General features: G+C 42.8%; 1 protein-coding gene across 1 annotated transcript; it reads right to left on the bottom strand.

Moving 5' to 3' along the window:
* Window positions 1-1,914: 1,914 nt before the first annotated feature.
* LOC109238128 lies at window positions 1,915-10,731 on the bottom strand. Its single transcript, XM_019404556.1, has 3 exons — window positions 10,529-10,731; window positions 6,223-6,372; window positions 1,915-2,083 (listed from the first exon to the last, which is right to left on the bottom strand). The coding sequence occupies exons 1-3, from the start codon at window positions 10,729-10,731 to the stop codon at window positions 1,915-1,917; spliced, it is 522 nt and encodes a 173-aa protein (XP_019260101.1).
* Window positions 10,732-22,753: the final 12,022 nt, after the last annotated feature.

The following is a 22,753-nucleotide window of genomic DNA, read 5'->3' as shown; positions in this document are numbered from 1 at the left end:
TCCCTCGTGCTCTACATTAAACTCTACATTAAAATCCACTGATCATGTGTCCATCATAGATCCTTCTACCGAGTATTGCTCTTGTGTTCTCTCTACGCCTGCACCTTCCTCACTGCCAACTAGCACTTCTTCCGCTCCTACTTCAGTATCTCTAGCTCATTTAATACAAACTCGCTCTAGGTTTGATGTTTCTAAACAAAAACAAATATTTTCTTTGAACACTACTGTTCTAGAAATTGAACCTTCTTGTTTCTCTTAGGCAGTGAAAAGTTCAAAGGGGCAACATGTCATGGCAGATGATTTTAATGCACTTTTAGCAAATAATACTCGGGTTCTTATTCTTTTTCAACCTCGCTTGAACTTACCGGTTGTAAATGAGTTTATCGTATTAAATATAACTCAGATGGATTAGTTGAGCGATACAAGGCACCACTTGTAGGACAGGGATTTCATCAACAACCTAGCATTGATTATCATAAAACTTTTAGTATGTTGCCCACACTGCCACGGTTCGTATTGTACTCTCCCTTACTGTTTTTTACTTGGCCTATTCGGCAATTTGATGTCAGTAAAGCTTTTTTGCATGGTATTGCTAGTGAGGAAATTTTATGAAACAACCCCTAGGTTTTACTCATCATAATCCTCAACATGATTGCAAACTAACCAAAGTGCATTATAGTTTGAAGCATGCACCACATGATTGCTTTACCGCTTTAGTTCATTTTCTCCTGGCTCATGTTTTTTTGCAACAAATTCGATGCTTCCATGTCGGTTCACCATTTTTTGTCTGGTATTCTTATTTTATTACGTTATGTTGATGACATCATTCTTACTGGCAACCATCTTATCCTCTTGATTAATTAGTCGTCTCTCTAGACAATTTGCGATGAAAGACTTAGGTGATCTTTATTACTTTCTTGGTATACAAGCAGTTCGTTCTTCTAATGATCTTCATTTGTGATCACGCTGAACTATGCATTATAAAAAGGACTAAGCGCTCGTTGCAAACATAATCCAGTTTACAAGTCTGGAGTCAAATCCCACAGCGAACTAAGGCTTAGCTACAGCTGTTCAATATTGCTAAGAAACACAAGCTCGAACAATTCCAACGTTATAAATATTAAGATTCTTGTATCAAATTAACAAATAAATTAAATTAGTAGATTACAACTAGGATAACTAAGGGTTGGAGAAAAGATTAAGGAGGTCTAAAGTTATGATTTCCCCAATTGTCGGAATCCTTCCCGCTACGTCTTCTATAACTTGGCCTAAGTATTCTCTCCCAAGTAATTACCACAATTTACTAGACATATTCTCCTGAATTATGCTAGGTGGCATTAAGTACGGCTCACTCGGATCGCACCAAGGTTTCGTTATCCCTAATCCCACCTTTAAACCCTCTGTATTGATCCCTCATATACGTTAGGAGTGATGTTGTTCAACAACTACCTAAATATGCACTCTCTCCCGAGTAATACACATTGAATAGGCATAGTCGATTGAGAGCTCTTCAACCAACAACAATAATAACGTAGTTGAACAAATAGAGAAAATACAACAGCAAATCTGTATTAACATAATAAGAAAATCATCCTCCAATAAGTTCCATCAAAGCCCAAGATAACAAATTAGCTATTCATAATAGTATGCATAACTACAATACTAGAATTCGAAACCAATAATCGAAATAGGAAGAAGGAAGTGAAAAACTCGTCGAAGAATTCTCCGCCTTGCTCCTAATGTGATATTGCCTCCTTAGGTCGAATCTCGGATCTCCACGGCGGCTCCGTGTTAAGTCTATTTATATGTGTAGGAAAAGACCTAAGCATGTAGGCCAAGTCCTAGTCAAACCAGGAGACGAAATAAGCCTTCAAAGCTCGGAATGTGCGCGCCCCAGACCTGGCCTCGCGAGGTTTAACGCCAGCTTGAGCTCGCCCCAGGCCTGGCGTTGCTAGCTCCAACGCGAGCTGAAGGCCTGGCATCGCCATGTATAAAGCCTGCAATAGGCCTAGCTTCACCAAGTATAAAGCCTGCTATAGGCCTGGCTTCGCCAACTTTCTCCGTTTCATTGTTCTCGAGCACGCTTTCAATGTTTAAGTATCACTTTTGCTCTACTTTCATCTCCAATTCACCTACACATAAAATAGACTCCATTACGCGCAAATAAAGTGTAATTTATCGTTAAAGCATATAAAATGCAAGGCAAATAATGTACAAAACTATGAAATTATAGCCACACATCAATACCCCACATTTAAACATTGCTCGTCCTCGAGCAATCAAACTACACTTATAGACACAACCTTTTTTTAAGCAATTCCCTTAACTCATTACACCAAGAATGTTTAAAATAGTCTAAGCACCAAGGTGTAACATCTTCACCTCAAGATTTGACTCGCAAGTACCCTGCATTATTCACAACTCACTCACTTACTCTACATGGAGGTCAATGACATTACCTTTCCTTCATGAATCACGTGCCCTCACACAAAAAAAGAGAGTAGTGCCATACACAATAAAATTTAAGAACAATTAGGAACTCAAGATAAAAAGAATTCACTCACTCTCAGAAATAACATCATATGCCACAAAAGATGCACCATAGGCTTGCCCGTAGTGTACTACTCTCCTAATCGAGCTCATTCAGTCTAGGATCAAGTAGGACGTTAGTTGGTTGTAATGTAGGCTACGGGTCGGGTAGGATACATTTGGATATAAGAGTGACTACATCTCCCTAAGCACTTTAATACATATACTTTAACATTCAAGCCTATATTTATGTCAAACCAAAACTCGACCTTCACTTCAATTTATATTACCCCATACTTCTTTAAGCACCAGTATATCACTAGCCACCACCATCAAGACTTATTTTTCATACAATACAACTATTTTTTTTCTCTTTTTTTTTTCTTTCAATTCAGGTGGCTTTTATTGACTTCTTTTTTTTTTCAAAACGGTGCACCTTTCTCCTTATTTCAATTGTTCCACTCAAAAGCCACCCCACCACCCCACACTTTAACTTTTTCATAATTCATCAAAATTCAAGTGCTCATGAGAGGTGACAAGGTTCAAATATTTGGTCGATTCAAACAAAGGGGTACAGCTTGTAATGTGGTTATCAAAGAAACAGGATTATAGGCTCAAAGGGGTTAACTACGATACATAACAATTAGGCGGGTAAAATATACATATCTGGCTCAACAAAGAAACACCTATATCACGTCCAAGACTGAACAAAACTACTATTTCGTTTTGTACACACACGTGGCAAGTTGTAGACATCAAATTCAATGCACTGAATACATACAAACTTCACACAGACATGGCACATGACACACTCAGGATTGGTTTTATCACGACACTCCAGTCAAAGCAATCAAGCAAATTTAAGAATCTACGATTTAAGGTACTTATATTAGAGGCAAACATTGAGCCTAAGCGTTACAACCAGAGTACTCACTATTCTCAAGGCATAACAAAGTCAAGAGATATCGCTGCAATTCAATTCATCTCACACTGACTCCTACTCCTAAAAAAAATAAAACTAACTACACCCGGTTCAAACAAAACCATTGGAAAAGAAATGCGGCACAAGAAAACCAAGGGGGAATTACTACACTACCTACAAAGAATTTTTTTCAGACTTAAATTCCTCAGATCTAAAAGATTAATTAATTAAACTAACACAACTAAAATAGCATAGAAAGTCACCCAGACAATCTCCTCACCCCACACTTAAAATTGTGCATTGTCCCCAATGCACACCATAACTAATGAGAGGGTAAAAGAAACTCCCTAGTAGACCAAAGGCCAAAGCACTAGCAGCTCATGGGGTACTCAGATTCTCCCAGGCTTGGTCTTTCGTGCGGGTACCTCACACTTAGTTCCAACCGTCTGGTTTGCTGTTGCATCCTTCCAATAGCTTTGCTTTCCATGCTCCTAGAAAATCAAAAATCAACACTATAAAATTAATACAATTAAAAAAAATATACTAAAAAAAATAATAAAAGAATGCAGTAAAGGTGGGTTGCCTCCCAACAAGCGCTTGATTTAACGTCGCGGCACGACGCGAATAACATTTTCCCTCCAAGTCGAACTTATAAATTGGACCCCAATTTTGATTCAAGCTTATGATTATGCTCCTGGGGTGGTGGAATGAATTTGACTGGCCCAATAAAATAATGTAGTATTCTGCACTTCTTGGCCTTTAGATGAGGTGTGTAATCTCGACTTTCTGGCAAGATGAATTCCAGAATGTAGGCATCTTGTTCCTTATTCCTTGACTCCTCAAGTTGCTCGGATGGCTCTATTTCTGTATCATCATCCAAACACAATGTGGAAAAATGCTTGGAGTGTGGACCAATGCACTTAACTACGTGAACTTTTGGAGTGTCAGCATTCTCAACACCAATGACACTAGAGTCAACTAAATATGTATCCTCAATGTCCTTGGTTGACTCTAGTATCTCTTCCACAACATCGAAATCCTCAAATTCTAGTTGATTGGTTTAGTCATATTCTAGTCTCAACTCCTCCATTATAATGGCAATTTCTGCAGTCAATTCATGCTCTTCTTGGCTACTATCCACAATGTAAACTTGTTGCGCTTTACAAGGTTCAATTAGTTTATTCGCTTGAGCCTCCAAGTTATGAATAGTTGCCTCTTGCATTTGTATCTCCAATGTTTTCTTATCATATAGTTCCATGAAACACTTTAACATATCCTTGGTCAGCTTTAACATATTTTTGATCTCCTTCAGGTCAGTCTCCCTGGGTTCTTTGTTCCTATTAACTTCACCAGAAAAAGTAAACCATCATAGTAAGGGGTTGGGGGAAGATAAGAAATATAAGCACAACCATGAAAGATATCATCTTGACCAACACATATCACACACATTCCACACATTCCACACATAAGATTGAGTTGGTACACATAACTCGCTCTCGGAATATTTTGATAATTTTTCCAAGGGTGGTTTTCTTCACAATATGCATAAGGAGGATTAAAAGTAGAATTACCAACATCAATACTCTCAAAATTCAGAGATGCCATGTCTCTCAGATCATAAATCAAAATTTTTTTAAAGAAAATAATCAAATACAAGAAAAAAAATTAAAGTTCAAACTTACAACCTAGAAATATGTACACCTACCGCTACACCGTTAGTTCCCCGGCAAGCCAAAATTTTGATCACGCCCAACTATGCCTTATAAAAAAGACTAAGCGGTCATTGCAAATATAATCCGGTTTACAAGTCTGGAGTCGAACCTCATAGAGAACTAAGGCTTAGCTACAACTGTTCAATATTGCTAAGAAACGCAAGCTCGAACAATTCCTATGTAATATATATTAAGAGTCTTGTATCTAATTAACTAACAAATTAAATTAGTAGATTACAACTAGGGATACTAAGGGTTGGAGAAAAGATTAAGGAGGTCTAGAGTTATGATTTCCCCAATTGTCGCAATCCTTCCCGCTACATCTTCAATAATTTTGCCTAAGTATTCTCTACCGATCATGAGTGCTCTAAGTGTTGTGATTATCTTCCGAGTAACTACCACAATTTATTAGACATATTCTCCCGAATTACGCTAGCTGGCATTAAGTAAGGCTCACTCGGATCGCACCAAGGTTTCGTTATCCCTAATCCCACCTTTAAACCCTCCGTGTCGATCCCTCATATACGTTAGGAGTTATGTTGTTCAACAACTACCTAAATATGCACTCTCTCCCAAGTAATACACACTAAATAGGCATAGTCGATTGAGAGCTCTTCAACCAACCACAATAATAATGTAGTTGAACAAATAGAGAAAATACTACAGCCAATCTATATTAATGTGACAAGAAAATCATCCTCCAATAGGTTCCATCAAAACCCAAGATAACAAATTAGCTATTCATAATAGTATCCATAACTACAATACTAGAATTCATAGCCAATAACGGAAATATGAAGAAGGAAGTGAAAAACTCGTAGAAGAATTCTCCGCCTTGCTCCTAATGTGTTCTTTCCTCCTTAGATCAAATATCGGATCTCCACGGCGGCTTCGTGCTCTCTCTAGGTCTAAAGTGTGTCAAAAGTGGCGTTTTAGGTCTATTTATATGTGTAGAAAAAGACCTAAACGTGTAGGCTAAGTCCTGGTCAAACTAGGAGACAAAATAAGCCTTCAAAGCTCGAAATGTGCGCGCCTCGAACCTGGCCTCGCGAGGTCTACCGCCAGCTTGAGCTCGCCCCAGGCCTGGCGTCGCCAGCTCCAACGCGAGCTAAAGGCCTGGCGCCGCTAGGTATAAATCCTGCTATAGGCCTGGCTTCGCCAGGTATAAAGCCTGCTATAGGCCTGGCTTCGCCATCTTTCTCCGTTTCACTGTTCTCGATCACGCTTTCAACGTTTAAGTATCCCTTTTGCTCTACTTTCATCTCCAATTCAGCTACGCATAAAATAGACTCCATTACGCGCAAATAAAGTCTAATTAATCATTAAAGCATATAAAATGCAAGGCAAGTAATGTACGAAACTATGGAACTATAGCCACACGTCAATACCCCACACTTAAACATTGCTCGTCCTCGAGCAATAAAACTACACTTATAGACACAACCTTTTTTTAAGCAATTCCCTTAACTCATTACACCAAGAATGTTTAAAATAGTCTAAGCACCAAGGTGTAACATCTTCACCTCAAGATTTGACTCGCAAGTACCCTGCGTTATTCACAACTCACTCACTTACTCTAACATGGAGGTCAATGACATTACCTTTCCTTCATGAATCACGTGCCCTCACACAAAAAAAAGAGAGTAGTGCCATACACAATAAAATTTAAGAACAATTAGGAACTCAAGATAGAAAGAATTCACTCACTCTCAGAAATAACATCATATGCAACAAAAGATGCGACATAGGCTTGGCCGTAGTCTACTACTCTCCTAATCGAGCTCATTCAGTCTTGGATCAAGTAGGAATTTAATTGGTTCTAATGTAGGCTACGGGTCGGGTAGGATACATTTGGATATAAGAGTGACTACACCTCCCTAAGCACTTTAATACATATACTTTAACATTCAAGCCTATATTTATGTCAAACCAAAACTCCACCTTCACTTCAATTTATATTACCCCATACTTCTTTAAGCACCAGTATATCACTAGCCACCACCATCAAGAATTATTTTTCATACAATACAACTATTTTTTTTTTCTCTTTTTTTGTCCTTCTCTTCAGGTGGCTTTTATTGAATTCTTTTTTTTTTCAAAACGGTGCACCTTTCTCCTTATTTCAATTGTTCCACTCAAAAGCCACCCCACCACCCCACACTTTAACTTTTTCATAATTCATCAAAATTCAAGTGCTCATGAGAGGTGACAAGGTTCAAATATTTGGTCGATTCAAAACAAGGCGTACGGCTTGTAATGTGGTTACCAAAGAAACAGGATTATAGGCTCAAAGGGGTTAACTACGATACATAACAATTAGGCGGGTAAAATATACATATCTGGCTCAACAAAGAAACACCTATATCACGTTCAAGACTGAACAAAACTACTATTTCGTTTTGTACACACACGTGGCAAGTTGTAGACATCAAATGCAATGCACTGAATACATACAAACTTCACACAGACATGGCACATAACTCACTCAAAATTGGTTATTATCACGACACTCCAGTCAAAGCAGTCAAGCAAAACATAAGAATCTACGATTTAAGGTATATTAGAGTCAAACATTGAGCCTAAGAGTCACAACCAGAGTACTCACTATTCTCAAGGCATAACAAAGTCAGGAGATAAAACTGTAATTCAATTCATCTCACACTGGCTCCTACTCCTAGAAATAAAATAAAACTAACTACACCCGGTTCAAACTAAACCATTGGAAAAGAAATGCAGCACAAAGAAAAACCAAGGGGGGATTACTACACTACCTACAAAGAATTTTTTTCAGACTTAAATTCCTCAGATCTAAAAGATTAATTAATTAAACTAACACAACTAAAATATCATAGAAAGTCACTCGGACAATCTCCTCACCCCACACTTAAAATTGTGCATTGTCCCCAATGCACACCATAACTAATGAGAGGGTAAAAGAAACTCCCTAGTAGACCAAAGGCCGAAGCACTAGCAGCTCATGGGGTACTCAGACTTCTCCCAGGCTTGGTCTTTCGTGCGCGTACCTCACACTTAGTTCCAACCGTCCGGTTTGCTGTTGCATCCTTCCAATAGCTTTGCTTTCCATGCTCCTAGAAAATCAAAAATCAACACTATAAAAATAATACAATTAAAAAAAATATAGTAAAAAAATAAATAAAAGAAAGCAGTAAAGGTGGGTTGCCTCCCAACAAGCGCTTGATTTAACGTCGCGGCACGACACGAATAACTTTTTGCCTCCGAGTCGAACATATAAATTGGACCCCAAGTTTTGATTCAAGTTTATGATTATGCTCCTGGGGTGATGGAATGAATCTGACTTGCCCAATAAAATAATGTAGTATTCTGCACTTCTTAGCCTTTAGATGAGGTGTATAATCTCGACTTTCTGGCAAGATGAATTCCAGAATGTAGGCATCTTGTTCTTTATTCCATGACTCCTCAAGTGGCTCGAATGGCTCTATTTCTGTATCATCATCCAAACACAATGTGGAAAAATGCTTGGAGTGTGGACCAATGCGCTCAACTACGTGAACTTTTGGACTGTCAGCATCCTCAACACCAATGACACTAGAGTCAATTAAATATGTATCCTCAATGTCCTTGGTTGACTCTAGTATCTCTCCTATAATATCGGCATCCTCAAATTCTAGTTGATTGGTTTAGTCATATTCTACTCTCAACTCCTCCATTATAATGGCAATTTCTGCAGCCAATTCATGCTCTTCTTGGCTACTATCCACAATGTAAACTTGTTGCGCTTTACAAGGTTCAATTAGTTTATTCGCTTGAGCTTCCAAGATGTGAATAGTTGCCTCTTGCATTTGTATCTGTAGTGTTTTCTTATCATATGGTTCCATGAAACACTTTAACATATCCTTGGTCAGCTTTAACATATCTTTGATCTCTTTCAGGTCAGCCTCCCTGTGTTCTTTGTTCCTATTAACTTCACCAGAAAAAGTAAAACCATCATAGTAAGGGGTTGGGGGAAGATAACAAATAAAAGCACAACTATGAAAGTGACCATCTTGACCACCACACATGTCACACACATTCCACACATAAGATTGAGTTGGTGCACATAACTCGCTCTCGGAATATTTTGATAATTTTGCCATGGGTGGTTTAGTTCACAATATGCATAAGGAGAATTAAAATTAGAATTACGAACATCAATAGTCTGAAAATTCCAAGATGCCATGTCTCTCAGATAAAAAATCGAATTTTTTTAAAAAAATAATCAAATACAAGAAAACAAAATTATAAGTTCAAACTTGCAACCTAGAAATATGTACGCCTACAGCTACACCGTTTGTTCCCCGGTAATGGCGCCAAAAATTTGATCACACCCAACTATGCCTTATAAAAAGGAGTAAGCGGTCGTTGCAAATATAATCCGGTTTACAAGTCCGGAGTCGAATCCCACAGAGAACTTAGGGTTAACTACAACAGTTCAATATTGCTAAGAAACACAAGCTCGAACAATTCCTATGTTATAAATAATAAGATTCTTGTATCTAATTAACTAACAAATTAAATTAGTAGATTACAACTAGGTATACTAAGGGTCGGAGAAAAGATTAAGGAGGTCTAGGGTTATGATTTCCTCAATTGTCGGAATCCTTCCCGTTACGTCTTCTATAATTTTGCCTAAATATTCTCTACCGATCATGAGCGCTCTGAGTGTTGTGTTTCTCTCCCGAGTAACTACCACAATTTACTAGACATATTCTCACCAATTACGCTTGCTGGCATTAAGTACGGCTCACTCGGATCGCACCAAGGTTTTGTTATCCCTAATCCCACCTTTAAACCCTCCGTATTGATCCCTCATATACGTTAGGAGTGATGTTGTTCAACAACTACCTAAATATGCATTCTCTCCCGAGTAATACATACTAAATAGGCATAGTCGATTGAGAGCTCTTCAACCAACCACAATAATACCGTAGTTGAACAAATAAAGAAAATACTACGGAAAATCTATATTAACATGACAAGAAAATCATCCTCCAATAGGTTCCATCAAAACCCAAGATAACAAATTAGCTATGCATAATAGTATGCACAACTACAATACTAGAATTCATAACCAATAATGGAAATAGGAAGAAGGAAGTGAAAAACTCGTAGAAGAATTCTCCGCCTTGCTCCTAATATGTTCTTGCCTCCTTAGGTCGAATTTCGGATCTCCACGGAGGCTCCATGCTCTCCCTAGGTTTAAAGTGTGTCAAAAGTGGCGTTTTTAGGTCTATTTATATGTGTAGGAAAAGACCTAAACGTGTAGGCAAAGTCGTAGTCTAACCAGGAGACGAAATAAGCCTTCAAAGCTCGGAATGTGCGCGGCCTCTGGCCTCGCGCGGTCTACTGCCACGTTGAGCTCGCCCTAGGCCTGGCGTCGCCAGCTCCAACGCAAGCTAAAGGCCTGGCGTCGCCAGGTATAAAGCCTGCTATAGGCCTGGCTTCGCCAGCTTTCTCCTTTTCACTGTTCTTGAGCACGCTTTCAATGTTTAAGTATCCTTTTTGCTCTACTTTCATCTCCAATTCACCTACATATAAGATAGACTCCATTTCGTGCAAATAAAGTATAATTTATCACTAAAGCATATAAAATGCAAGGCAAATAATGTACGAAACTATGGAATTATAGCCACACATCAATTTGTCACAAAAAAATTATATTTTTGTTTTCCTTCTTAAATTTCACATGCATTCCGACTCGCACCACTATTACTTCACGCACTTCTCTTTCTATTATAGATGGTGAGTTAATTTCAGATCTTAGTGAATATGTAACGACTCGGCCGGTCGTTTTTGGAATTTTCGCCCCGATCTCCTATTAACCGCTTCCCCTAAGTTCATTTATGCTATTTTGGTTTGCCGGGACGTTCGGTGTTGGGTTTTTGGAGAGTTTTGGGACACATAGTCCCTAAAGGAGAGCTTAAGTGTTGGAAAATGGTCCATAGTCAAAACAGTGTGAAGAGTGCCTCGGAACGGAAATCCAATGGTTCCGTTAGCTTCTTTAAGTGATTCGAGGTTAGGAGCGTGTTCGGAATGTGTTTTGGAGGTCTGTAGCTAATTTAGGCTTGAAATGCCGAAGTTTGAACTTTTGAAGTTTCCGGTCCGATAGTGAGATTTTGATTAGAGGGTCGGAATGGAATTCCGGAAGTTGCAGTAGCTCCGTCATGTCATTTGGGATGTGTGTGCAAAAGTTCGGGTCATTCAGACGTGTTTTAGTTAGGTTTTTGATCGAAAGCGTGTTTTGTGAGAATTTGAAGTTCTTAGGCTTGGATCATTGATTAATTCGAGTTTCCGGTATTGTTTTAGGTGTTTTAAGGATTGGTACAAGTTTGTATGAGGTATTAGGTGTTATTGGTGCCTTTGGTTGAGGTCCCGGGGGCCTCGGGATGAATTCAGATGGCTAACAGAGGAAATTTTGGAGTTGAAGTTATGCAGCAGCTGTTCTTCTGGTATTTTCGCATCTGCGGTCTGGGAACCGCAGATGGGGAGCCGCAAAAGCGGCATATAGGGCCGCAGAAGCGAAATTGGGACTATCCTCAGCAACCGTAGACGCGGTGAAATTTCCGCAGAAACGGAACTGCTCCTGCGGTTAGAGGTCCGCAGATGCGGAAGCTGGTATTTTAATGAATGTCGAAGATGCAACAAATGGTCCCCAGAAGCAGGACCGCAGATGCGGTCCCTTGACCGCAGATGCGGTAATCACTGGTCAGAAATATTGATTTCGAGGGTTTAGTTTCAAAAGTTAGAAAAATTGAATTGGAGCTCGGGATAGGGCAATTTTGAGAGGGATTTGAAGAGGAGATCATTGTGTAACGATTCTTTAACCCTTTCTAGTTATATTTCGTCAATCTTTAGTTAATTTCATCATCTAATTTCGGATTTTGAATGGAAAATGGGTAAAAAAACTTCATAGACCTAATTATTGAAAGTTGAGTGGGTTTTTGACCTCCGATTTGAGAGATTTTTATATGGTTAGACTCGTGAGAGTACGAGGGTTCTAAAAATGTTAATTTCATCCGAATCCGAGACGTTGGCCTGAGGGGCGTTTTGGTCATTTTACCTAATTTCGCGTCTTAGCTTTGAATTAAATTGTAGAATCAGTTGCTTGAGATGTTATTTACGATATGTAATTGTATTGAATAGATTTGGGCCATTTGGAGTCGGATACTCGTGGCAAACGTGTGGTTTCGAGTTGATTTTGCAGCCGGTTCGAGGTAAGTGGCTTGTCTAACCTTGTGTGGGGGACCTTTCCCCTTAGGATATGATATTGGTAATTGAATGCCTTGTACGTGAGGTGACGAGCACGTACTTGAGCTAATTGTTGCAAAATCCGGTTTTACTTTAAATATTTAGACTGAGTTTCTTTCTTATCTGCTTTATTTTTATTTGCAATTATAGACTGTGTTAGCTAGAAAAGCATGCTTAGTTGTTCCAAATTGCCTATCTGCTCAAGTTGCCTTGTTGTACTACGTGAAGCATCTTAGGCTAGAACTACCTGTTGCCTTGTATATTTGAACTTCATTTCTGGATGTCTTCTTGTTCTGACTGCGTATTTACATTGGGACTACGGATGTGGGATTCCGGTAGCTCCCCACCCCCTTGTTTGTTTACTTTGGGACTGCGGGTTTGATTCCCGATAGATCCCCTTGCATATTTACTTTGGGACTGCGGGTTTGATTCCCGATAGATCCCCCTGCATATTTACTTTGGGACTGCGGGTTCGATTCCCGATAGATCCCCCTGCATATTTACTTTGGGACTGTAGGTTAGATTCCCGATAGATCCCCCTGCACATTGATAGTTGGACTACGGGACGGTATCCGGGAGATCCTTCATATATACTCATATGGTGGACTACGGGACGGTATCCCGGGAGCTCCTTGGATAGTGGATGAAAGGGACTACATGACGGTATCCTGGGAGATGCTCGTTGTTGGTATCGATATTGAGCTGTTTTACTCTGTGTTATCTTATTTTCCGAGTGTTAATTGTTGCCTTGTATAACCTGTCTTACTTCATAGCTGTACTCATTATTTCCGTTTATTTCATGCTGTTGTAAGATTTATTATTATGTTTATTCTCAGTAGGGCCCTGACCTTCCTCGTCACTACCCAACCGAGGTTAGGCTTGGCACTTACTGAGTACCGCTGTGGTGTACTCATGCCCCTTCTGCGCATGTTTTTCATGTGCAGATCCAGGTAGCTCTACCTAGGCGTATCATCCTCGAGGCGGAGAGACCTAGCAGAGACTTCGAGGTACATCTGCCGCGTCCGTAGACCAGGAGTCTCTATCTTATTCTAGCTTTAGTAGTTAGCTCTTCCTTTCGTACTGTTGTTTTAGACATTCTGGAGTTAGAGCAGTGTATTACCTTCCGTTAGCTTGTGTTCCCGTGAGTTTCCGGGTTTTGGGATGATATTGTAGACTTCTGCATTATTGGGTTGTATATGCCGAGCGGCATTTATATACAGTTACCCTTCTAGTTCGTTTAGTTTAATTATTTGTTTCCGCATTGTTAGGCTTACCTAGTCGTAGGGACTAGGTGCCATCACGACATGTTCACTGAGAGCGAACTGGGGTCGTGACAATTTGGTATCAGAGCCCTAGTTTCATAGGAGTCACGGAACACAGGCCGGTTTATTAGAGTCCCGCTGATCGGTACGGAGACGTATGTACTTATCTCGTCGTGCGATATTTTTGGACATCAATTCTAAACTTCTGACTTCTATTCTCTCACAGATGGTGAGCACACGTGCTACTCGAGATGATCAGGCACCCGCGCCCCCTACTGCATCTGCCAGAGGCCGGGGCCGGGGGAGAGGCCGAGGACGCACACGTGGTGCAGCCAGAGCACCTGCGCAAGCTGTCGCCGAGGTACCACCAGCAGATCCAGCCGGAGCCCAGGCACCTGGCACACCTACTACCGCCACTACTACTCCAGCGCTCTAGGAGACTTTAGCTCAGTTCATGAGCATGTACACCACCATGGCTCAGGCAGGGTTGCTTCCTCTTGCTGCAGCCACATCCCAGGCCGGGGGAGGAGCACAGACTCCCGCCGTCCGCACTCCTGAGCAGCGAGTGCAGGTGGAGCAGGCTCCCGAGATCATTCCGGCACCGCCTGCAATGCCAGTTCAGCCCGAGGATGGGTCAGCTGCTTCAAAGGACGAGCAGCGGAGACTTGAGAGGTTCAACAAATATGATCCCCCAGTGTTCAGTGGATTAGGATCAGATGATGCCTTGGGATTTCTAGAGGAGTGTTACCATATTCTTCGCACTATGGGCATAGTGGAGTCCAGCGGGGTTTCTTTCACTGCTTTTCAGCTTTGGGGAGCCGCCTATGATTGGTGGCGTACTTATGAGTTAGACAGTCCAGTCGAGGCTGCTTCACTAACTTGGACCCAGTTCTCGGATATGTTTATGAGAGAGTTTGTCCCCCAGAGTCTCAGGGATGCATGGCGCGCAGAGTTTGAGCATTTGTGCCAGGGTGCTATGACCGTTTCAGAGTATGCTATCCGTTATACCAGGTTGGCCAGGCATGCACCGGCTTTGGTTGCTACAGTTCGGGAGAGAGTTCGCAGGTTCATTGAGGGTCTTATTCCACCCATCAGATCTAGCATGGCTCGAGAGTTGGAGATGGACATTCCTTATCAGCAGGTAGTGAGCATTGCTAGGAGGATTGAGGGTATGCTCGCTAGGGAGCGAGGGGAGAGGGAGGCCAAGAGGTCTCGAGAGTCGGGTCACTACTCTGGTGCCCGTACCCCATCAGCAGGTCGATATGGCAGAGGTTATTCGGGTCGCCCTGTACATTCAGCTCTCCCAGCAGCCGGCAGTACTCCAGCTCCACCTCCACCTCAGGAGCCTTACTATGCACCTCCAGTTTCTAGCGCGCCTCCTGCGCGGGGTGTTTCCAGAGGTCAGTCCAGCAGGCCTAGTCCCAGCCAGTCACAGCCACCACGTCCGCCCAGAGCTTTTTACGAGTGTGGTGATACACGTCACTTGGTGAGGGATTGCCCCAGACTCGGGAGGAGCGCGCCCCAACAAACTTCTCAGCCACAACGTGCTCCTCAAGGTTCTCAGGCCATGGTCACAGCTCCAGCTGCTACCCCACCTGCCCAGCCGGCTAGGGGCAGAGGTCGGGGAGATAGAGGTCGCCCTCGAGAGAGGGGCCGGGCCAGATATTATTGTATTCCTGCTCGCACTGAGGCTGTTGCCTCCGACTCCGTCATTACAGGTATTATATTGGTTTGTCACAGAGAGGCATCGGTTCTATTCGATCCGGGCTCTACTTATTCTTATGTGTCTTCTTACTTTGCTCCGCATTTGGGTGTGCCTCGGGATTCTTTGAGTGCCCCCGTTTATGTTTCTACTCCTGTGGGAGATTCTCTTGTTGTGGACCGCGTTTATCGGTCATGTTTGGTTACTATTCGTGGTTTTGAGACCAGAGCAGATTTATTGTTACTCGGTATGGTGGATTTTGACATTATTCTGGGCATGGACTGGTTGTCGCCCCATTTTGCTATTCTTGATTGTCACGCCAAGACCGTGACACTGGCTATGCCAGGTATTCCGCGTGTTGAGTGGAGTGGTACTTTAGATCACACTCCCAGTAGAGTTATCTCTTTTCTTAAAGCTCAGCGCATGGTTGAGAAGGGGTGTGCCGCGTATTTGGCTTATGTGAGAGATGTTAGTGTTGATACCCCTTCTGTTGATTCTGTTCCAGTGGTACGGGATTATCCCGATGTATTTCCAGCTGATCTTCCGGGCATGCCGCCTGATAGAGACATTGATTTTGGTATTGATCTGTTGCCGGGCACTCAGCCCATTTCCATTCCTCCTTATCGTATGGCTCCTCCTGAGTTGAAGGAGTTGAAGGATCAGTTGCAGGAGTTGCTTGGTAAGGGTTTTATTCGACCCAGTGTTTCACCGTGGGGTGCTCCTGTTTTGTTTGAGAAGAAGAATGATGGTTCTATGCGCATGTGTATTGATTACCGTCAGTTGAACAAGGTTACAGTGAAGAACCGTTATCCTTTGCCTCGTATTGATGATCTGTTTGACCAGCTTCAGGGCGCACAGGTATTTTCTAAGATTGACTTGCGCTCAGGTTACCATCAGTTGAATATTCGGGAGCCAGATATCCCGAAGACTGCCTTCAGGACTCGGTATGGTCATTACGAGTTCCTTGTTATGTCATTTGGGCTGACCAATGCCCCTGCAGCTTTCATGCATTTGATGCACAGCGTGTTCAGGCCATATCTTGACTCGTTCGTGATTGTTTTTATTGATGATATTCTGGTGTATTCCCGGAGTCGGGAAGATCATGAGCAGCACCTGAGGACCGTGCTACAGACCTTGAGGGAGAAAAAGTTATATGCAAAGTTCTCAAAATGTGAGTTTTGGCTGAGTTCTGTGGCATTCTTAGGCCATGTGATTTCTAGTGAGGGTATTCGGGTGGATCTGAGGAAGGTAGAGGCCGTGCAGAGTTGGCCCAGGCCGTCCTCAGCTACAGAGATTCGTAGTTTCCTTGGCTTGGCGGGCTACTACCGTCGCTTCGTGGAGGGATTTTCATCGATTGCTGCCCCTATGACTAGATTTACCCAGAAGGGTGCCCCATTTTAGTGGACAGAGGAGTGTAAGGCAAGCTTTCAGAAGCTCAAGACAGCTTTGACTACAGCCCCAATTTTGATGTTGCCTACCGGTTCGGGGTCTTATACTGTCTATTGTGACGCCTCGAGAGTTGTCCTTGGAGCGGTGTTGATGCAGGACGGTAGGGTGATTGCCTACGCGTCCAGACAGTTGAAGATACATGAAAAGAATTACCCTGTCCACGACCTTGAGTTAGCTGCCATTGTTCATGCCTTGAAGATCTGGCGTCATTATTTATATGGAGTGCCTTGCAAGATCTATACTGATCATCGGAGTTTGCAGCACTTGCTCAAGCAAAAGGATCTCAATATGCGTCAGAGGAGGTGGTTAGAGTTGCTGAAGGATTATGACATCACTATCCTGTATCACCCGGGCAAGGCCAATGTGGTGGCGGATGCCTTCAGTCGCCGGGCAGAGAGTTCGGGGAGTTTTGCATATTTACCAGCTTCAGAGAGGCCTATGGCGATGGATGTTCAGGCCTTGAGCCAGCCAGTTCGCTGAGATTGGATCTTTTAGAGCCTAGATGGGTTCTAGCTTGTGTGGTTTCCCGGTCTTCCTTATTTGACCGTATCAGGGAGCAGCAGTATGAGGACCCTCATTTACTTGTCCTTAAGGACAAGGTTCAGCGCTGGAGATGCCAGGGATGTGAGCCATTGGAGATGATGGAGTATTGAGGATGCAGGGCCGGATTTGTGTGCCCAATGTTGTTGGTTTTCGAGAGATGATTCTAGCAGAGGCCATAGTTCGCGTATTCCATCCATCCGGGTGCCGCAAAGATGTATCGGACCTGAGGCAACACTACTGTTGAAGGCGGATGTAGAAGATATAGTTGCTATGTGTCTAGATGCCTCAACTGCCAGCAGGTGAAGTATGAGCACCATCGCCCGGGTGGGTTGCTCCAGCAGATAGAGATTCCGGAGTGGAAATGGGAGCGTATCACCATGGAATTTTGTATCTGGACTTCCACGGACCTTGAAGAAGTTGATTCCATTTGGGTATTGTGGACGACTGACCAAGTCCGCTCATTTTATTCATGTGTGTACCACTTATTCATCGGAGCGGTGGGCGGAGATTTATTCCGGGAGATCGTCCGTCTGCATGGTAGTTGATGACCCCATTTAATGCTTAACATTATTTCGGATACGGAGCACGGTACTGCGGACTAGGGTTAGCCAGGCACAGAATATTACGTTTCGAGCAGGTGGAAGTTTGCATAAGGCAGGTAACTAATGTCCGCTGAGACAAGGCACGGAGTAATAGGAAAGCAATAGGGGCAAGCTCACACGGGCAAGGCTAGTTGGACGAACAAATAACATCTCTCGGCCTGGCAGGAGAAAATGACAAGCTTGAAAAACCGGTAGATCGATCAGATGAACCGACGACAGACGTGATTTCACATGTAAATTCTTTGAAGGATATGCTAGGAAGACATCCGTATTAGCCGGTGTGATTGAGTTTTTGGAGGGTCTTGGACCCGAGGTGTAATACGTCGCCAATTTACGAGCGGTTGGGGAGAGGAGTGTTCTTTTTTCGACTCTAGCAAGCACCACGTTATCAGCCCAACATTCTACCAAGCAAGATAGGGCGCCATTGGAGTAGGTTGAGGCTTGTAGATATAACCAAATATATGGGGTCAACCCGCTTTTATCCGGTATCGTGCTAAACCTAGATTTCCCTGCACCAACAACAAGTGTATGAGTGCACGAGTAATTCGGAAGCTGTCGAATATAGGGAGCTGGGTGATGACGCTCGGGGCTTTTGGGCACAGAGTTGGGGTTCGAGGGACGCTTGGAGAAACCATAGAGGGCAAATGATCCGAGATAGCGAAACACTATCTCAGAGGAGCAGTGCCTAATTAGTCCAGGGTGACTATGAGATTTGCTATAGTTGCACACAGGCGCACCGAGACAAAGGGAAGAGGTGTGGCGAGCACTGATATGCCAGCTAATATGTTGCCATACTGGTCGAGAAGCCATTTGTTAGGAGTATTCGAGTGGCGAACAGGATTGCGTCCATGACATGATGAAAGTCGTCTTATGTTATTTTCTGGAGTGTATCAGGCACAAAGATACAAAGAAGATTGCGTTTGAGTCTCTTAGATGCTCCTTTAGTGAGATATCTTTGATACGAGTGCGCGCTAGTGATATGGAGAACGGCATTGTCTTATTGCACACGGTGTAACCATATTACCCATTGATCTACCTCAAGTCTTCCACCGGGTGTCATGCACAGAGTACCCTATTAATCAATCATGTTTTCGCACTTGGCACACACTTAACTTGTCCGGCCATGAGTCGTATGCGACTGTGAACGAGGAACGATGGAACCTCGCGTCTCCACGGATGATTCTAGAGAATATGTATTCCATGTGCTACAAGTCGAGAACACGTTCCGGGACAAATGACTTATCCACATATGAATACACGTCAAGACCAGTGGACTAGCTCTCCGGAGATTGGTCACAATCCACGTTTGTCACGACAATCGAGAGAGGAATCTTTGTACGAGAGAACTCCTGATCATGAAGCGAGTGATTGCGCGCAGCTAAAGAGTGTGTTGCATCGCGGGAGTCACGCGAATCAAGGAGAGGCGTTTGCGCTAGACACTACTTGTGGAGGAGGAAAACCTGACCGAGTCTAGGATATGCGGCGAGAGACCCAGTACCTACTCATCTATCTCACCGTAAATATGAATTGGACTATTTTGTTCCTGGCCTCAGAAGTGAAAGTATTCTTTTTGAGTGGCGCGTGGTTTACTTTTGGATGACCATGTCGAGGACGGATTGCCGTCGTAAATGTCTGCAAATGCTGGACAATGAGTCACGGATGCAAATGTGTTCTCAAGATGATGGGAGAGAAAGAAGTTGGTCAAAGACGAGCCCAGAGACCGCGCTCAGATGCAACAAGCTCACTTGGGCCAGTCGCCGGCCTGTCGGGAATGTTTTGGAATTTTCCGCCCGATATGCTCACCGGCGAGTGCACATACCCGCTGAGCTCACCCTCTAGCTATTCATTCTGCCTTCAAATGTGGCACAGGTTATTTATATTAAGTGGCCATTCGACTACTTCACCGACAATGGTGAGGAGCTGCATCCTGACGAAAGCTTGGTAAATCTCGAAGAAAGTAGTCGCAGACTTTGTTAGAGTATTCCGTTTATGAGAGGTTTTTGTTCGCCCGAGATTCGGCATAGTGTTACTACAGGCGAGCTTAGAGTTTGCTATGTATCGAAAACTATGAGTTACCATGACGCTCAAACAAGTTGGTGAACGAATACGCGCACAATGTCGGAAACTATGAAAATGCGATGGTGTGAAAACTTTGAAAAGATCTAAGCGTACAACGTATACCGTTAGGCCACGGAGTCGTATCACGAGCGTTAAGGAGCGTCTCGACGAATGAATAAGTGTGTGTAGGTGTACGTGATGCAGTGCTAAGATTAGGCTTGAAGTTGCCGAAGTTTGAATGTTTTGAAGTTTCCGTCCGACTAAGACTGGAGAACTTTTGATTAGAAAGTAGAGCAATCAAAATGATTGCAGTAGCAAGTTGCAGAAGTAGCTCGAAGTACGATTAGAAACTCATTATGAAGACAGTGCGTAGCCGAAGAAGCACCTCTTTGCGACTGTGTCTCTATTGCGGATACCCCGCACTAAGTGACATCAAGCTCTCGGCTGTGAGGGTTTTTGAGCGGACACGCTCCGTCTATTCAGGGCTGGTGCTATGGAAATTATCCGAAGTTATTATGGCTTGAATCATTGATTAATTCGGTTTCCGTGTAATGTTTTAGGTGTTTTAAGGATTGGTACATATTTGTATGAGGTAATTAGGTGTAATTGTGCCTTTGGTTGAGGTCCCGGGGGCGCGAGGATGAATGTACTAGCCACAGGCTCACGAGAGCAGGATAGGTGTTAACTTTTGGAGAGTTATGAAGCTTATGCGAAGGCCAGAACCTTGCTCTGCTGGTCGATCTGGTAATTGTCCAGCAATTCATTACGGTCTAGAAGAGAACCGCGGTCAAAGCGATAGACGAGTTGGCCCTTATAGATTGGAAAAGAGACATGAGCAAAAGCGCATGACGGTATGGATCCGCACCAGGTACGAGCTTTGAGAACATTAGAGGAACTTGCACATCGTTCCACCAGCAAGCCTTGTCAAAATCACGAGAAGTGAAGTAGTCTAAACTCCAAGGCGTAATGTAATGCGAGCAAAGGGAGAGCCTCGGTCGCGTCGGAGAAAGAAGTATTTCTGCCCAGAATTCGCACTTGAGAATGAAGCTGCCGATAGAGGAATTAACTGTATATCGTCGACAAAGACTTGGCCAGAACACAAACATTGGTCCGACCAGGGGATAGCAGGACAACAGGAGGGGCCAGATTGCGCATACTTGCAGAAATGGACCCCCCCCGAGAAATTTGGCCAAAAACCACATTCCATATGTATACACGACACTGTCGGTTTCGGAAAAATCAAGCTAGTTAGTCAGTGCTTTGGAGAATATTGATTTCGAGTGTTTAGTTTCAAAAGTTAGAAAAATCGAATTGGAGCTCGGGAGAGGCGATTTTGAGAGGGATTTGAAGAGGAGATCATTGTGTAACGATTCTTTAACCCTTTCTAGTTATATTTTCCTCAATCCTAAGTTAATTTCATCATCTAATTTCGGATTTTGAAAGGAAAATGGGTAAAAAAAACTTCAATAGACTAATTATTAAGGTTTGAGTGGGTTTTTGACCTCCGATTGAGAGATTTTTATATGGTTAGACTCGTGAGAGTACGAGGGTTCTGAAAAGTTAATTTCACGCCGAACTGAGACATTAGCCTGAGGGCGTTTGGGTTTATTTTAACCCAATTTCTCGCGTCTTAGCTTTGAATTAAATTGTAGAATCAGTTGCTTGAGATGTTATTTACGATATGTAATTGTATTGAATAGATTTGGGCCATTTGGAGTCGGATACTCGTGGCAAACGTGTGGTTTCGAGTTGATTTTGGAGCCGGTTCGAGGTAAGTGGCTTGTCTAACCTTGTGTGGGGGACCTTTCCCCTTAGGATATGATATTGGTAATTGAATGCCTTGTACGTGAGGTGACGAGCACGTACTTGAGCTAATTGTTGAAAAAATCCGGTTTTACTTTAAATATTTAGACTGAGTTTCTTTCTTTTCTGCTTTATTTTTATTTGCAATTATAGACTATGTTAGCAAGAAAAACATGCTTAGTTGTTCCAAATTGACTATCTGCTCAAGTTGCCTTGTTGTACTACGTGAAGCATCTTAGGCTAGAACTACCTGTTGCCTTGTATCTTTGAACTTCATTTCTGGGTCTTCTTGTTCTGACTGCGTATTTACATTGGGACTACGGATGTGGGATTCCGGTAGCTCCCCCCTTGTTTGTTTACTTTGGGACTGCGGGTTTGATTCCCGATAGATCCCCCTACATATTTACTTTGGGACTGCGGGTTCGATTCCCGATAGATCCCCCCTGCATATTTACTTTAGGACTGCGGGTTCGATTCCCGATAGATCCCCCTGCATATTTACTTTGGGACTGCGGATTAGATTCCCGATAGATCCCCCTGTACATTGATAGTTGGACTACGGGACGGTATCCCGGGAGATCCTTCGGATATACTCATATGGTGGACTACGGTACGGTATCGCGGGAGCTTCTTGGACAGTGGATGAAAGGGACTACAGGACGGTATCTTGGGAGATCCTCGTTGTTGGTATCGATATTGAGCTGTTTTACTCTGTGTTATCTTATTTTCCGAGTGTTAATTGTTGCCTTGTATAACCTGTCTTACTTCACAGCTGTACTCATTATTTTCGTTTATTTCATGCTGTTGTAAGATTTATTATTATGTCTATTCTCAGTAGGGCCCTGACCTTCCTCGTCACTACCCAACCGAGGTTAGGCTTGGAACTTACTGAGTACCGCTATGGT

Source organism: Nicotiana attenuata, unplaced genomic scaffold (genome assembly GCF_001879085.1).
Source record: "Nicotiana attenuata strain UT unplaced genomic scaffold, NIATTr2, whole genome shotgun sequence".
NCBI classification, from domain to species: Eukaryota; Viridiplantae; Streptophyta; class Magnoliopsida; order Solanales; family Solanaceae; genus Nicotiana; species Nicotiana attenuata.
The sequence above is the reverse complement of the archived record's forward strand: the minus strand, read 5'-3'. Positions and strand labels throughout refer to the sequence as shown.

Bases quoted from the DNA above. Each gene is read 5' to 3' on its own strand.
- LOC109238128 (XM_019404556.1), bottom strand. From the start codon at position 10,731: ATGGAGTCTATCTTATATGTAGGTGAATTGGAGATGAAAGTAGAGCAA. The intron at 6,373-10,528 runs GTAGACCGCGCG...GATCGAGAACAG, and splicing joins AGGGCGAGCTCAACGTGGCA to TGAAACGGAGAAAGATGGCG. The intron at 2,084-6,222 runs GTAGACCTCGCG...AAACATTGAAAG, and splicing joins GGGGCGAGCTCAAGCTGGCG to CGTGCTCGAGAACAATGAAA.